The following is a 17165-nucleotide window of genomic DNA, read 5'->3' on the forward strand; positions in this document are numbered from 1 at the left end:
AATTTTCAGTTTTATTCATACAAGGTGATAAAATGGCCCCAAAGATTAAAACCAAATCTACAATAGACTAGTTTAGATCAAAGCACGTTAATTTTAGAATGAGAACCTAGACTTGAACATCTATATTCAGGGACTCTCTACATTCAGTCTGGCTGAACTTTAGCTTTCTTTCAAGGAAGAAGATCATTGTCATATGTACTACTTTGTGTTGGTCTATGGCAGGCATCCCCAAAGCTGGTCCTCAAGGGCTGCTGTCCTGCAGGTTTTAGAGGTTTCCCTTCTTTAGCACAGCTTAGTATGATGATTGCAGTTCAGCAAAAGCCTGTTAATAAGCTTTCAATTAGAATAGGCTTTGCTGGGGCGAGGAAACCCCTAAAACCTGCAGGACAGCGGCCCTCGAGGACCGACTTTGGGGTTTCCTGGTCTATGGCATCAAATCCACATAAAATACTTTGTAGTTTGAGGTAGTATAGAAATATCTGAAAGAAAAAACTTGAATCCTTTAGTAAAGGATTCAAACCTATCAAAAAAGTTCTCATTAAATACATTTGTTTTTCCTTTTCTGTCTTTATCTGACAGGATGGTGTTATATCAGTGAAGGATATCGACCTGGTGATGTCAGAGGGACTGGGAATGCGTTACGCCTTTATAGGTCCCATGGAAACGATGCATCTGAACGCCCCTGAAGGTAATGTTTGCCTCTTTAGGTTCAGATGTAATGTGTGATTAAGCATTGGTGGTGTTTTTTTTTTTTAAAGGTTGAATTCCCTATGTTTTATGTATTTAAACTGGGTTTTCAAACTAGGTAACAAATACAGACCACAGCTTTTGACTAGGAATTCATATAACATCGTTGACATGACCCACATGTATACACAGTCCCATGCTGTGATGGTGCAGCGTACGCATCACAATGCGATCGAAACCTCATGCCGATGGAGAATATCAAAGGGGAGTGTGAAACTCCGAGAGTATCCCTGACTGACTCCACACATACACACAGATAAAGTACAGTCTGGCTGAACAAAGCCACCTTTTGATGAGAAGCTCAATGCCCTCCCTCACACCAGTAATCTAAAACTCACACAGCTCTCTTCACAGCCTTCAAACCAGGTGCCAACTCTTCGTGTTGCTACAGTACTGGACGGATTTTTTTTCTCTTTTCAGGAAGCAGTAGTCTGATCTTGTTCTCAAAAGATTGTTTGGACCGAGTCCTGTTCCGTCTTTCAAGTCCTCAGATCTTTCCAAACAGATACCTTACTGCTCAGGCTCTCTGTCTCTCCTGCCTTACCTGAGTGCTTTTGTAAATAATTAACCCACACAGCTCAACATTGTTCTTTAAGGGAAAAAGCCTCTAAAAGGTCCTGATTATAGTTCTTAAGGAAGTCTCCAAACGTCTTTCAAAACACAAAGCCAGCATGACCCGGTTTTCCTACAGGTCTAAGGCTGCACAGAAGCATCTGCATAAGACGAAAGGCCTGATAAAGGGTTAGCAAAGAGCTGCCAAGGTGTGGAGAAGAGAACATTGTGATCACAGTTAGCTCCCATCTGATACAGTCTATGGGGAAAAAGCAACAGTGTTTTTAGAAATGACATTTTAGAGTTTAAAACACAACAGAACAAAATGTCACGCTGTCTAAAGTGGTGCACAATTACTAAGGGAAGGAAAGTACAGCATGTTTCGCTGATTGAATGCGTGGCAGAAAAACCTTTTTGGATTATTTCTCTGCCAGGCTTATTCATGCCCCTAAAAGTTTTGCCCGCTCTCCTGAACAAATAGCTTAGGTTTTGTTTGATTGGATCAAGAGCAATTTTTGGACATCAGTTTTTTTATGTTGTAGCAGTGGTTCACATTTTGATATTGGTCAGGGCTTTGACTAGGCCATTTTGAAATATAAACAGGCTTTGATCCGTATATATTGTTCTGGTTTGACTTTTAGTGCTATCTTTTCCTGTTAACCTGTTTTGCTGACAAAACGTCCTTCCCATGGCATGATGCTGCCACTAATGTGGTTCACTGTAGTGATGATGCTTTTAGATTAGCATGCAGGGTTATCTTTTTTTCTATGCCTTGTATTTTGCATTTCAGCCATAAAGGTGAATTTTAGGTTTGATTTGCTGTGTTCCTACATAGCAATAACATCCAACAAGAATTGTTATGGTTGTCTTTTAAAACTTTTTTTTGCCTGTGTAAATTGTCCAATAATCTAAACTATATTTCTTTTAAACATTCAGAGGGCCCATGTTCTTTTTGGCTGCTTCTGCTATAAATGCTCTCCTTTCCCAGTAGAATCATTTTGGTGGATGTTCCTTTCATATAAAATTGCACAAATTTAATTCAGGATAAGTAAATATTTCATAACCTTTTCTTAAAATAAGCAGTTTTATTTAAAATACGTGCACGTAAACTACTCTCTACATGCTCTTCTAAACTGTTATGCATGCGGATTCAATACCAAGAGGCCTACTCTGCAAAAGCAATGTAGATATAAGTTTAAATTAAGTGTATTTCCCCTTCATTTAAAGCTACAGTGTGTAATAATTACAGTCAGAAATGCAATATATTATACATAACTATGTTATTTATCATCATCTACGAGCTCAGCCTCTTAACCTTAATATTTGCTTTGCCTTAGAATTCGTTATTTATAATTACATAGGAGCGGGTCTTGCAGCCATGGAGGCAGACATCTTTGCGCTACGGCAGCCCAGAGCCAACAAACTAGCGATTGCGAGATCGCCAAAATGTCACAACGATGTAGAAAAAATAACGGGTATATTTATTATCAATAAATCTACATGAAATCTATACCCTACACAGACTAACGAAATACTATCTGTAAAATTATCTATGTAAACAAACCTCATCACTTGAGAAGGTAGGTGATGCGGACGTCGTGGAAGACATTTTGTCCCGTAACGCTCGCCGTACTGTTGGGGGGGAGAAGCGGTGGGGGGGAGATGTTCTTGTTGCTGCAGTCTGACCGCTAGATGTCGCTAAAAGTTACACACTGTAGCTTTAAGCAAGTAAATAAGATAATTTTGTCACAAAACGAGGACAGATGGACCCAGTATTCAAGGAGAGAAAGTCAGGAGGAAAGTTCAAAACATTTATTAAATGAACAACAAAACTAAAAGGGGAGCTGCTAGGATCTGTGACATGCGGCGACTGCAGGTGGGGGGCGGGGCACCACCCAATCACAGACACTCTGTTGTGGGAGAAACACAGGTAAGTGACCACGATCATCTGACAGAAGATGATTATCTGAGTTGGTCACTTACCTGGTTTAACAGTCCAGTCCAGGAATGTCCCCAGTGCTGCAGTTCCAAAGATCTTGTAGGAAGCCGATCCTGGTCAGGGACTCAGAACGGAGAGGAACAGATAGAACAGGCAGGATCCAGGCTTCCATGCATCCTAGAGCTCCCAGGCGGATTCAGAGACTGACAGAGTCCGGAAGCGTGACCACTTGGTCACGCACAAAAGCAGACAGGATCAGGTGCAGATGGGCAGGCTCAGTGGAAGACGGTAGCAGAGACAGGACGTGGAACCAGAACTTGATGCAGGACCTTTAAACAGTCTCCTCCTTAGAGCCAGGCTAACTTGGTTAAAAACTGAACCTCCCCGTGTAAAGACCCAAAAACCCAGAGGACTCAGCAGGGGAGGAACAGTGGACGAGCAGGAGACGAGACAGACACAAAAACCTCTTTCCACTGGCCGCCAGGATCCAGGACATGAACCATGAAATAAAACAGAACAGACAGACTAGCAGAAAAGCAACTAATGATCTGGCCCCAAATGCTCAGGCTGAACAGAATATAACCCAGTGGAAACAGGTGAGAGGAATAAATGATAATGCAATCGTTTTTTTTCTTATTTTAAATCTAAATTGTCTTGTTCCATTTGGCAAAGTGTCTCACTTACCTCGTCAATTCAAGAAACAAAATGACTTATTTAGATTGGGGTTTTTTTTGTGTGTTTTGTTTTTTTATATATTTAGATTTAAATGTTTTGCAGTGCACATTACATCGCATGCATTGGTGCATGCTTCTTTTGACGCTTATGATTTGCTGGCTACTTTTCATGAAATCCAGCCCCTTCAGACAGTATCGTTTCCTTCCAGTGGTGGCTAGTAAAAGTTACAAGAATAAAGTATATATTAATATTAAGAGAATAAAGTCCTAAAATTGCGAGAAACAAGTTGTATTTTATGACAACTCCTACAAGAAGCACTTTCTTCACTAAAATGAGGAATGTTGAGCATCATGTGAAGTTATACTTTGGCTCTAGTTTGACAAATAAGCTAATCTTTTAGCACCGGCATCAAACTGGGCACCAGGTCAAAGTGGAATCAGGCTGATGTTTGGTTGAGCTGGTCGGCCCTCATTTGCTGGCCAGAGCTCGAAGCTTTCTTTCTGAAACAGGTTGTTGTATGATGACTTCATTCTCGTAATGTTATGACTTTCTTCTCGTGATGTTACAACTTTATTCTCGCAGTAGAAGAAAAAAAAATCTCTAGCCTGGCCCTAATACTCCGTTGTACTTTTTATAAGAAACTCCGTTTGTTTTCACATCTATTCTTTCTTGCTGCATTGTTAGAGCTTAATAGAGCAGATTTCCTTTCTTCTTCTTATAAACAAAATAAAAACTGTTGCAGAAATCTGCTGCCGGTGTTCTGTCAGATGAGCACACCCCATCAGACCAGCATACCCGTAGTCAATACGAATGCACAAGACATCAGATATTTGCGTTTATTTGTACGAAAAATAGACTTAAAACTACCTCAACGGGTGTGTGTCCCTTTAGTCATTTACAAAAAAAACAATTTAAGGTGAGATTGCCATACGCTTCAAAAAAACACCCAAAAGTCAGTCATTAAATAGTTTTTTTTTGTACATGACTAAAAAGAAACAGTTGAGGTAGTTTAAAGGTAGTTTAAAATTTTCTTTTTGTCCAAATCTGAAGGGATAACCCAAAGGGATATATTAAAGGGATTAATTAAAGGGATTAACGGGTATTGACTATGGGTATGCTGGTCTGACCGGGTATCCTCATCTGACTGAACACAGAGTCAGACATTTTCATTCACTTATCAAACCACAAAAAAAGGTGTAATTGGATAGAGATTAACAATCGTTCTGCATTTTACTGGTGCTGTGTTCTCTCCTCTCACCTGTGTGAGATGTTTAGCAGACTGTAGATGGTACTGATCTCACTGCAGTGCTATGTGTAGGGAGTCCTGTTTGGAGCACATTTCAAACAGTCAGGGTTCAGCATAAGAACAATATGAGACATAATTTAATCTTACGGTTTTCATATTGTAGAAATAAACCTTTAGCTGCAAAGGAGCAATAACTTCAGAGACGATCTATGTCAAAACATAAAACTTTAACATCTATTGTGAAACTGAGTGCTTGAGGTCATCAGGGAACTGGTGTGAAGCAGTTTGGATGCTTCACTTTTTGTCTCCAGATTTTCCTTCAGGGTTTTTTTTTCTCTCCAATATTTCAGGTAGTCCTGTCCTACAGCGTTCATTATCAGAGGAATGTCAAAAGACAGCACCGTCCGCCTTCCTATCGATACTTTTTGACCTGATTGTTGTTGCTCCAAAGCAAGTAGTGTCTAAGAGATCCTGCAGCTCGGAAGAGGTTTAGGCAAAAGTGCTGAAATATTTCACTTTATCTGTTCTGTTTGCGTCTTTTTTTTTTTAAACAATCAAAATAAATGTGTACAGCAGTTCAGTTTTTGTCATTTTGAGTTTAAAAGCCCTGTACATTATTATTTCATGAAACGTATAACTAATTTTTCAGCTTCCAGTTGGTCTTCTAGGAGAATAGATGCACGATCCACACCATTAATATGTATACGTTTGTTTGATCACGCCTTAAATCGTTCATTAGCCAAATGTGTCCTGCTTTCAACATAATTTAATCATTAAAGATTAATAAATAAGCAAATTGCTCCATTAAATCTTTCTAAAGGTTAAAATAAGATGGATGGAGACTTTAGAGTTATTAATAAGTCATTTAACATTAACTTTTGACTGACAGGGCCTTTTTTTCTGCCTAAGTGTGGTTTGTTCTCTGTAAAATCAGCTAGAAGCAACAGCCCAGCTTCAAACACTGAGAAGTAGGAGAATTTTCTTAAAATAAACAAATCAGTGAATTAAGAATGTAAAATTCAATCTCAGCAGGAATGCATTGCTCTCACTTCTTCAGCAGAGAAATTAAACAGCAACTGCATAAACACGAGAGGAGAGCCAAGTTTGGCGCCTCAAAAGCAAAGGGAACTTTTGTTGATGATGGGGGTTTAGATTTTGTACAGAGAAAAAGGATAGTTTGGAAGAACGAAGAAGGAATCAATCTTTATCAAAAGAGAGAAAGGACCTGAGGAGGAGGGCTGTGGTTTTAGCTTCCCAGCATGCTCAACAAGTGGTGTCATCAGGTGACTAAAAAAATCGAATTTGCACAAAACAAGAGATGCTATTTACCCAGAGGGGGGAGGACAGGTCGATGATTTGGAACTTAAAGAGGAAGGACGTCTGTATGGGAGGAAAAAAATTTTAAATTTGTCGTTGTAGCTGGAAGCTACAAAGAATCCTGGATAGATTTTGAAATATCTACAAAAAAAAATGGAGCAAAAGTCTATTATAGTCACCATGACACATATGAAGAGGAATCTGCACGGCCGTGTTTCTAAAGTACCGTGTGATTCACTGCTTTTTAAAAGCAGATTTTTTTTTCTCCAGTATTTTCACACCTTAATAGTCACATTTCAGTAACAGAGCTCTTTTGTATATCATGGATATTCACTGTGATAAACCAACACTCCTTATGACAAGGAGGTAGATTATAAAAATATGAAGAGTCTAAATGTGTTTCAGCCCTGGGTCAACATTTAGAGCCACCTTTCACTCCAATCACAGTTCACTTTCTCTACCAGCTTTTCACATAAGACACTTTTACTACAAAGTAGCTGAAGCTCCATCAGTTCAGGTTTTTCCCTTGTATTCTATTGGATTCAAATAAAAAAAAGTACCAGCTTTGATCTAAACCCTTTTATTTTGCTTGTAGCCATATCTTTATGGTTGTTCTCCTGCTTGATGGATCATTCAGCCTCTGTCTCAGTCATCATTACTCTGTACCTGACTCCCGTCTCCAGTCCTTAAACTCAGCACTGCATGAAGTTGTTGTAAACGGGTATATAAGATGATCTTCCAAATCAATATTAAAATAGTTGTTGTTTTCGAGTTTAAATGTGAAAAATCTTATTCCATTATCACATTGTCTTTTCTGACCAAATCAAATACATTTCTTTAAAGAAACTTTCTTATTACCCTTACTTATCTCTTGTATTTTTGCATTGTAGGAACAGTGTTAGATGTGTCCCCCTCTATATGTGTGAGGCGATCTGCTTATGGATAGAGTATTTTTACCCTTAGAGCAGGGGGGGATTTACCATTAGGCAATACTAGGCTGTTCCCTAGGGCCCCAAGTTCCCTGGGGGCCCCATAAAACTCTGTTAACATGTATGGTTAATACAACTATTCCTTATTTGTGCACATTAATTATGTTTTTGATCAAAAATCTTTCGCCAAAATGCCATCAGAACGCTTATAATAAATGCATCTCAGCCTGTCTTTGCCTAGGGCCCCACATTTCCTATATCTGTCCCTGCCTTAGAATAAGGTAGTAACAGTAGATGTTATGCACTCAAAGTTATATAATGAAATTGTGTATCTTTTTAATGTCTGAAACAAAAATCTTAATCAGTTGGCAAAAGGTCTTACTTCCTCAAATCAAGGGAAAATACACTTTTTCAAGAAAAAAAGACAGATTTAAATTTTTGCAGCATGGGCTCCTGAGCTGATGATCTCTTGAGTTATAACAGAAGCTGGTCTCCTTGGTCTCTGTCATGCTCTGTTCATTGTCTAATGTTTTTTTTTTTTTTTTACCTAAACGGCTGAGGCCTTCACAGAACAGCTGGATTCACCCTGAGAATAAATTAAACTCATCCCTGTACATATTCATTAAGGCAATTAGGGCAAAGAGGGTGGAACACCAACGCAGGCCACATTTTCATTTTGTCTCAATTACTTGTAACTTTAGCAAACTATTAAAAAAAAACACAAAGCAATCACAAGTTGTGAATTCTTTAGCATCAGACTCTATATAGCAACATAGTCCGAACCATGAAACGCCAAAGCCCGTGTCTCTATGTTAACCTGCAGCGAGCTGCTGACACCCTGCTGTCCTGAGCGCCATGTCTGTGTCAAATCTATTAATATGATACATGTGAAAGTCCTCTGGCCCTTGATCTACTCCTCATTCCCAGCACTGCCCCCTCTTACAGGTTTAGAAGACTACATGAGACGATACGGGGAGGGGATAACCAGGGTCCTGAATTCCTTCGGGCCGGTACCCGACTTCTTCGGGGAGCCAGCCAAGGCCATCGTCAAGGTAACTTGAGGTCTAGCTAAGACACATTAGCTCATTAACAGAAACCCAAGTTTAAAATAATACCAATGTTTGCTTCTTAATGTCAAAATTAATAATTACTTGTGCTTTTCTCTTATATTAACTGATGGCTGATCTTCCTGGTTAATCTTGTTGATGGTTGAAAGTCAGGAGTTCCTGCTTACACATTTTCCAGTCACATGTTTTTTTTTACGGGCTGTTTTTTACAGTTGGTCACAGAAGGTCGCTGTGGCTGCCCTGGAGCAGTGATCATTTGAACTACTTATGCAGGAGACAAGCAGTTGCTCTTGTTTGGTGATGATCAGGACAAACTATATGTCCTGTATGAGGGGACACAGTGGGAGTGTGGGGACTAGTAGAGTTTGTGGAAAAAGTAACAATAGTACAGATTACTTTGGAAAACACGTCCTGTGTGATTGTAGGCACATTTTAGCAAACATTTTGTTTCATCATTGTTACAAGTGAAGAACATGTTTGTTAAAGGGACATTTGTACAAAAAATACAATCCAGGAAAAATTCCCCACAAAATCAAAAGGTTTTGATATATTGTCTTTCAAAAAAAAATTTTTCTAACTTTTTTTTGCCAATTTTTTTACAGACCTTGTGGTTTACAGATCACATTGTCTTCACCTTAAGCCCAGTACAAAAAACAGCTGCTGACATATTGACCGATAAAAATGTTGTTGCTAATGTCTATGCAGGCAGACCAATAGAAATGCTTCTTTGCTGCAGGCCCCAGACGTGAAGTAAATGTGATCTAAGATACAATTAGAAAAGAATCCACTTCATTAAACTCAATCTAAAAACTAAAATTGGAAAAAATAAACATAAAATATATATGAAAACATTGCACAGACACTGCATAAAAGTACATGGCATTATGCAATAGGAAAATACTATAGCATTAATAGACATGTACTATTTCAGTCTTGATTTGAAATCTTGAAATTATATGTAATTAACACCACAATGTCGTCAAAATATGTATATTACATGTACATCATCAATTTAGCACTTTTGGCACACCTGTATTATTGTGCTCCATTTACACATTCATTTTGTTGTGATGGATTTGTATAATATGTTATATTACATTATTTTATATATGATTTATATATATATTTAACAAAAAATTAAATGTCAGAAAACTGACAAGTTACTCTAAAAACCTTAGTTTGATTAAGAAGTTTTTAAAGCTACAGTGTGTAATAATTACAGGGATATACAGTCAAAAATTTAATATATTATACATAACTATGTTATTTATCATCATCTACGAGCTCAGCCTCTTAACCTTAATATTTGCGTTGCCTTAGAATTCGTTATTTATAATTACATAGGAGCGGGTCTCGCAGCCATGGAGGCAGACATCTTTGCGCTACGGCAGCGCAGAGCCAACAAACTAGCGATTGCGAGATCGCCAAAACGTCACAACGATGTAGAAAGAATAACGGGTATATTTATTATCTTAAGTCTACATGAAATCTATACCCTACACAGACTAATGAAATACTATCTGTAAAATTATCTATGTAAACAAACCTCATCACTTGAGAAGGTAGGTGATGCGGACGTCGTGGAAGACATTTTGTCCTGTAACGCTCGCCGTACTGTTGGGGGGGAGAAGCGGTGGGGGGGAGATGTTCATGTTGCTGCAGTCTGCAGTCTGACCGCTAGATGTCGCTAAAAGTTACACACTGTAGCTTTAAAGTTTCATTTTTGGATTTTTTTTTTATTTCATTTACAAAATATTTCTTACATTAAGTGTATTTACACTTAATTTGAGTAGGTAAAAGAGATAGTTTGCCAATGGAATGAGATAATATGCTCTTGAAATAAGACAATGCAATCGTGTTTTCTTATTTTAAGTGTACATTTTCTTGATCCATTGGCAAAATGTCTCTTTTACCTCCTCAATCCAAGAACAAATGCACTTATTTTAAGAAAAAATTACTGTTCTAGATTTCGATTATTTTCCAGTGTGCTGAAGCATAGAAACCTCTAAAACCTGCAGGACAGCGGCCCTCCAGGACCGACTTAGGGCATGCCTGCATTAGGGCTACATATTACAAATGTTTTTAAAAAAGACCTGCAATCTGCTTCCATTTTAGACTTCTGATTATACTAGTTTGTGTTTTAATCTCTGGCTTTGCATAGTTTTGCATCGTGCCCTCCTTTCTGCCATGATTATGTGATGCCTAAATAAACAAATAAAGGCATCATCATATAGTAACTTAAAATCATTGTTATGTTGATATTTTAAACCAGGGACAAACTGATGACTCAAAACTATTAAACTGTATCTTATGTTAGCAACTAGTCTACTTAGCATTGTTGAGTAAATCTACTGATATGTATTTATTCACTAGATTGCTTATAGCCTGTTGCTAATACGGGGTAGAGTGAAGCCACCGGCCGCCATATTGGTACTCCCTAGTTAGACCGGTCACAATGTGCACAATATGTGCGCAACAGCATAGAACAATAATGATGTTTTATTTTCAGGGGGGCTTAAGACTTTTAAAATAAAGATAAATAATCACTTGGACACACATGCTGTTTCATAGCATAAGTAAATTACTCTAAGTTATGATAAAAAAAAATAGGCACATCACTTTGCACTATGAAGTTGTATGATGCCATATACGTTTATGCTGTGTCTGTGCATTAGCCTTTAAATCTGACAGATTTATGATACAGCAAAATTAATGAACCAATTTAATAACTCCACAGAGCTTCAGCACTTATATTTCAGCACATGACTTTTTTCACATAAGAAATACAACAAACACTACAAAAACGACAGCGTCATCCACTTAATAAAGAATTACTACATTGACATTTAACAGTTAATTACTTTTTATTTACTCTACTTTCTATTTTCTAACGTTAGACACAATGTCAATGGCTAACTTAGTCAATATCTTCGAGTCAGTCCGAAATAGCCAGACTAATGTTATGCTACATACTATACTATAGGATAGATTCGTGTATATATGGATTTTCTTGGTTAGTACATCCACCGACTGTGAAATTACCTGTGAAATGTCTTCCTACAGCCGGCAAATTGCTTGTTTTTGCAACCTAATGCTCCACACGTAGGCATATTTATGGCACGTCTCCTTGGGAATGGAGATTACCAATATGGTGGCTGGTGGCCTCACTTTTTTCGGGCTATCACCTATCGGGTGAATCAATAGAGATCAGTGGGTAAATCCAAACCTAAGCTCTGAGATTTCCAAAACCTGGCAATATTTCATCATCGGACTCTAATGGTGTGTTCACACCAAACACGTTTTGGGCGTCAATGCATCTGATTCACATTCAAAGTCTGTTAGGGGAGCGGCGTCAAAAAGTCCAGCAGCATGTCCGAGCATCAGTAGCGGTGCATCCAAGCTTTCTGGTTTCAGAGCTTTTGATGCTGGAGTTCAGAAATCTAAACTATTTGGGCAGAAAGACACTGCATGCAAGCAGTTATTGCTTCTGCAGAGCTGCCTGCATATTTATAAATATAAAGAGGTTCAACGCCTAGGATTTAAAACAAAGAGCTGGGAGAATGGACTGTTTTGTAGAGGGAACAGAGAGCGAGCTCTGGTCATTATTGCTGCACTAAAATATTTTTATAAGAACTTTGGCGAAAAAGTTTATAAATACCCAAATTAACTGAAAATGTTAAAACATGCCCACAAAAAATATTCAGTTGTATTTGCTGGTACTTGCAGGTTCTACCACAAACCTTAAAGACTCTTTATATTCAATTGCAGCCGTAAATTCCCCACAAGCCGGCAGCTGGAGAGAGCTTTTCAGCGGGGATTTCCAGCGCTGTTGGCTAGTGGTACGCCGGAGGTCTGGTGCTTCAAACAAAAACTGCATACTTTAGTGGGATCATAACCCTGATGAACTGACTGCACAGATAATGTTTGGATGTGAAATTTCTTTCTTAAAAACATGTTAAAACAATTTTCCAACTTATCAAAGTAAAAAATAAAGCCAAGCTGCTCTCTAGCTTGTAGCTATAGAAAAGAGCAGATAAACAACCAGAGTGTCAAAGAAACTTGACCAGCGTTTGACCCAGCGTCCCATTTAAGTTTTTAAGAGTTTTTGACACTCCAATCTCGTTTGTGTGAACGCATCCTTAGAGATCAAGACAAATGACCTGTTCCTGGTTAAGCTTTCCTTTTATCCACTAAAACCTTTTCTTTAATTAACTGAAAAATACAACAAAATATTAGGGCCAGAGAGATTTTTTTATTTTTTATTCTAAGAATAAAGTCATAACATTACAAGAATCAAGTCTTAACATTAGGAGATTAAAGTTGTTGTAATACGAGAATGAAGTTGTAGTATTATGAGAATTAAATCATTATACCACAACCTGTTTCAGAAAGAAAGCTTCGAGCTCCAACCAGCTTATGACGGTCGACCAGCTCCACGAATCAGCAACCTGATTCTACTTTGACATCCTGCCCTATTTGATGCTAAAAGATTTCCTTATTTGTCAAACCAGAGCAAGTATAACTTTTCATTTTAGGGAAGAAAGAGTTGTCATAAAATATAACTTGTTTCTTGTAATCTTAGGACTTTATTCTCCTAATATTACGACTTTATTCTCGTAATGTTTTGACTTCATTCTTGTGATTTTATGACCATTCTCGTTGCGACTTTATTTTCGTAATTTTACAACTATATTCTTGTAATGTAACGAGTTTATTCTCGAAATAGAAGAAAAAAAATCTCTAGCCTTGCCCCAATACTCCGTAGTAGAAAAGAAGAAAGAAATAGAAGTTTGTTTTTACTAGGGAATGGATCTAACATTTTTTTCCAGGACAATTTGTGGTGTTTCTTGGTAAGATAAAGGTGATAATTAAAACCATTTGAAAAGATTTATTTGTCCTCCCACCATTTAGGTGTTCAAAGATCAGATTACAATTAATTACCATACTCATATTTTTTCCCTGATAACAATAAAACAACAGTTTAAGTTATTATAACCTTGAAAAACGTTGTATCTTCTTCCCACCATAAAAAGCCCCAAAATTGTGTTGATTCAAGCTGTCTGTGGTAGAGAATAGATTTGTTAACTTATTGTTTAGAATCGGGTATTTCGGACATTTTTACAAAAATAAATTTGTACTTTTGACTGACTTTTTACAAAAATAGGTTTTATATTTTAACTAAAAAAAGTTACATTTACAAAAACAAACCATAAGGTCAAAGAAACATCATTTAACTCGGGCAAAAATGTAAACTAATCAACCGTTTGCAGAAACAAAACATAAATGACCCAACAAACCAATTATGCAAGGTATTTTATATATATATATATCTATATATATATATATCTATATATATATAGATATATAGATATAGATATATATATATATATATATAGAGAGAGAGAGAGAGAGAGAGAGAGAGAGATACACTGGCTGATCAGACCATTATAACATAAAGGGGGGAAACCAAAGAGTGCAACAGCTTACAGGAAACCACACAAAACAATTATGTTTGTTAGATTACACTACAGGAGAAAAGAAAGTAAATAAAAACATATTAACCTTAAATGAAAATGAAGTTAAACCAAAAACCAAACAGAAAAATTCCCCCTCTCCAGCAGGAGCTGGTGGTTCAGTCCAATTATGCTTGTTCAGGTCATCTGTGTGATGATCAAAACCTACAAGGATCATGGAGAGTAAGACTGGTGGAAAAAGACAAATCTATTAATCTGTCAGTTATTTTTTTCAATGAATAATCGGATAGCAAACGGCTCCTTAAAGAAGATTTTTTTTTACTAAATTAAACCAGATGAAACTGAAACTTTTCCACCTTAGGAGTTCTGGATAGAGCAGATTGACGGGCAAAAAGTTTTTTTTATCTTTAATTCAATATGTTTATAAATATTTATTTTATAATTTTGGTATAATTGCTGCTCTAGGTGAGTTTCTCTGTCAGCTAAAGGCATGTGTTAGTGTCTCTAGACTCTAGTTAATGATTAATCAATTACTAAATTGAATTCCATTCGGCCTCTGCACACTAAGCCTGGTTCTTCTGGAGGTTTCTTCCTGTTCAAAGGGAGTTTTTCCTCTCCACTGTCGCTACAAGCATGCTTAGTGTGAGGGATTGCATTTGAGTCCATGAGTCAATGCAATCAACTGGTTTTCCTTGGATAGAAAAATTGGAATCAATTTGACTGTATGATCTGCTGAACTGTAAAGTGCCTTGAGATGACGTGTGTTGTGAATTGGGGCTATAGAAATAAACTGAATTGAATTAAATTAGTAGACAAATATTTCAATAATCAATTAATGCGATTAGTTGTTTCAGTCCTGTAATCAATACACATTGTAAATGAACATGTATAACTGCTGTGACTGCAGTGAATAAATAAATGCACCTGCATACTAAAAATAGTTTAGAATATATATTCTACAAAGACGATGGCTGGTTTATTTTTGCTTTCTGTCTACTGTAACCTCCCATGCAGGAAGCCCAGCAGTTAACTTCAGGGGCCTTTGGTTTATAAGTGAATCAAACATGGTCGCCTGTGTTCCTGTCCCTCTATCTGACATCCTTCACCTGTTTCCTCTTCTGCTGTCTCCAGGAGATGTGTGAGCTGATTCCCAGTGACCAACAGCATCTTTCTGGCAGGAAGGAGAGGAGGGACATGCTCCTCATGCATCTGTCCAAACTGAAGACCGACCACTGAGCTTCAAATGCCCAGGCCAGAGCTAAGGCCACCCAAGGCAGATGGTCAAGATGAAATTCCTGAGAAGCTCTGGAATCTTTAAAAAAAAAAAATGATACTAAAATAATAAGATATCTGAGCATTTTAAATAATTTACTCCAGTCACTCATGGAGATAATCATTTTCTTCACAATAAGAATCAGGGATTTTTTTTTCTGTTTTCTCAAATCTGCTTTATATTTTTTTTAACCTGTGTGGCAAACAAATCTCTCTTCTTCTGACTTGTCCCACTACATGTGAAGAAAAATCAGATGCTGAGAAAAAATGTTTTGATTAATAAAACTATTAAATACGACATGTTGTGCTTTATTTTTAAAGACAGTCTTAGTGTTAAGATGTGACTTAGGTCTTCGGTGCTGGATTAAAAAAAATCAGGAAATGCTTTTCTTGCTTTGATGTTTTGTTCTGCCTCCATGAAGGATTTTGTTTCACAGAAATTCCTTACCAATGTGGAAATCATGGGATTCCATTGTTTGGTTCCAGGAAGTCCGGCACTTATCACCAGCGTTTGAAAATCTACATAAAGACAAACAAACTCCATATATCTGATCGTACCTCCCTAAGAGAAGCCGGCACTAATGCTTGATTAGCATTAGTGTTGTTCACATGGATTCCCTTATTGGCACATTTGTTCTCTGAAACCAAGCCGAGTCAATTTAGAGTGATACAGGTAATAATATCGAGTAAAAACTCGGGTAAAAACTCATTGTGTCTAAATCACAGTGCATGATCTCAATAAGTGATGCAGTTTTATCTCTTGAGCTGTTCTTTTAAACTGTTTTTAATGAATCTGTAACTCGTTTGTCCCTACAGGGTTAATGTTTGGGTTAAAGGAAGCAGTTCGCATCTAACAACCAATCGCCTAAAACAAATCTCTTGTTAAAAACATGTTTGAAGACAAAATATACACAGAAATGTTTTTGTCCAACATGAAAATTTTCTATTTAAGCAGAGTTAACATGTTTTCCTGTTTGCAAATTATCAATATAATGCAACAATTTTTTAATTTCCTTCCTCTAATTCAGGGGTCTTCAACCTTTTCCAGGCCAAGGACCCCCAAACTGATGGTAAGATGGAGCAGGGACCCCCTAATTATATATATTGGATGAAATTGTATTATATTAAACTGGTCCTATAGTCACTCTATTACAGATGGAGTAATGTATCAAAAGTAATTTCTCCCTGGGATTCTTAAAGTATTTCTGATTCTTATTCCTGGTTGATGGGACAGGTGTTGTGAATGAAACGGTGCCCAGCTTGAAAGAGCTCCTGTGTGTTGCTGAATGTGTGCATTGATGACTGAAAGACATCTGCCTCCATTTATCTGTTTACTACAGTGTGTTGAATTCATGTTAATGTGGATTTAAAGTAGAGTTGCGCCGATGCCATTTTTTTGGCCCCGATACGGATACCCGATAACTGACTGTGCAGTATTTGCTGATGCCATCTGTTTGAAATTGATGTGTGTGTATTTATGAAGAACTGCAAACTACTTGGATGTATAATGATTGCCATCAATTCAATTCAGTTTATTTCTATAGCGCCAATTATAAACACATGTCATCTCAATGCACTTTATAGTTCAACCAGATCATACAGTCAAATTGATTCAAAGTTTTCTATCTAAGGAAAACCAGTTGTTTGTATCGACTCATTGACTCGAGTGCAATCCCTCACACTAAGTATGCTTGTGTAGCGACAGTGGAGAGAAAAAATTCCCTTCTTCATGGCTTTGTCAAGCTGCTACCTACTTTTGTGAAGCAGGAAAAAGACTAATACAGAGTGAATCCAGTAGGACTTTTTATTGCCTACCTGGAATTGGCAACAATAGCTGAATAAACGTTTGGCTTTCAAAATGGTAGCAGTGGCCTATTTGTTGGTACTCGCTGATACCGATACCACCATTTTAGTGCTGGATCGGGGCCCCATCCGATACTGGTAACA

The 17165-nt window shown here is 37.4% G+C and overlaps 1 protein-coding gene across 1 annotated transcript; it reads left to right on the forward strand.

Moving 5' to 3' along the window:
* Positions 1-576: 576 nt before the first annotated feature.
* Positions 577-15516, forward strand: LOC119778642 (lambda-crystallin homolog; the record flags this gene model as incomplete). The annotated part of the gene is made up of 3 exons (XM_038277982.1): positions 577-688; positions 8351-8457; positions 15078-15516. Coding segments are annotated over 3 exons (324 nt in total), but the record flags the coding sequence as incomplete, so codon positions are not given.
* Between the last annotated feature and the right edge of the window lie 1649 nt (positions 15517-17165).

The sequence above is a fragment of the Cyprinodon tularosa genome, unplaced genomic scaffold (genome assembly GCF_016077235.1).
Source record: "Cyprinodon tularosa strain WSP-4 unplaced genomic scaffold, ASM1607723v1 ctg1364, whole genome shotgun sequence".
Lineage (NCBI taxonomy): Eukaryota > Metazoa > Chordata > Actinopteri > Cyprinodontiformes > Cyprinodontidae > Cyprinodon > Cyprinodon tularosa.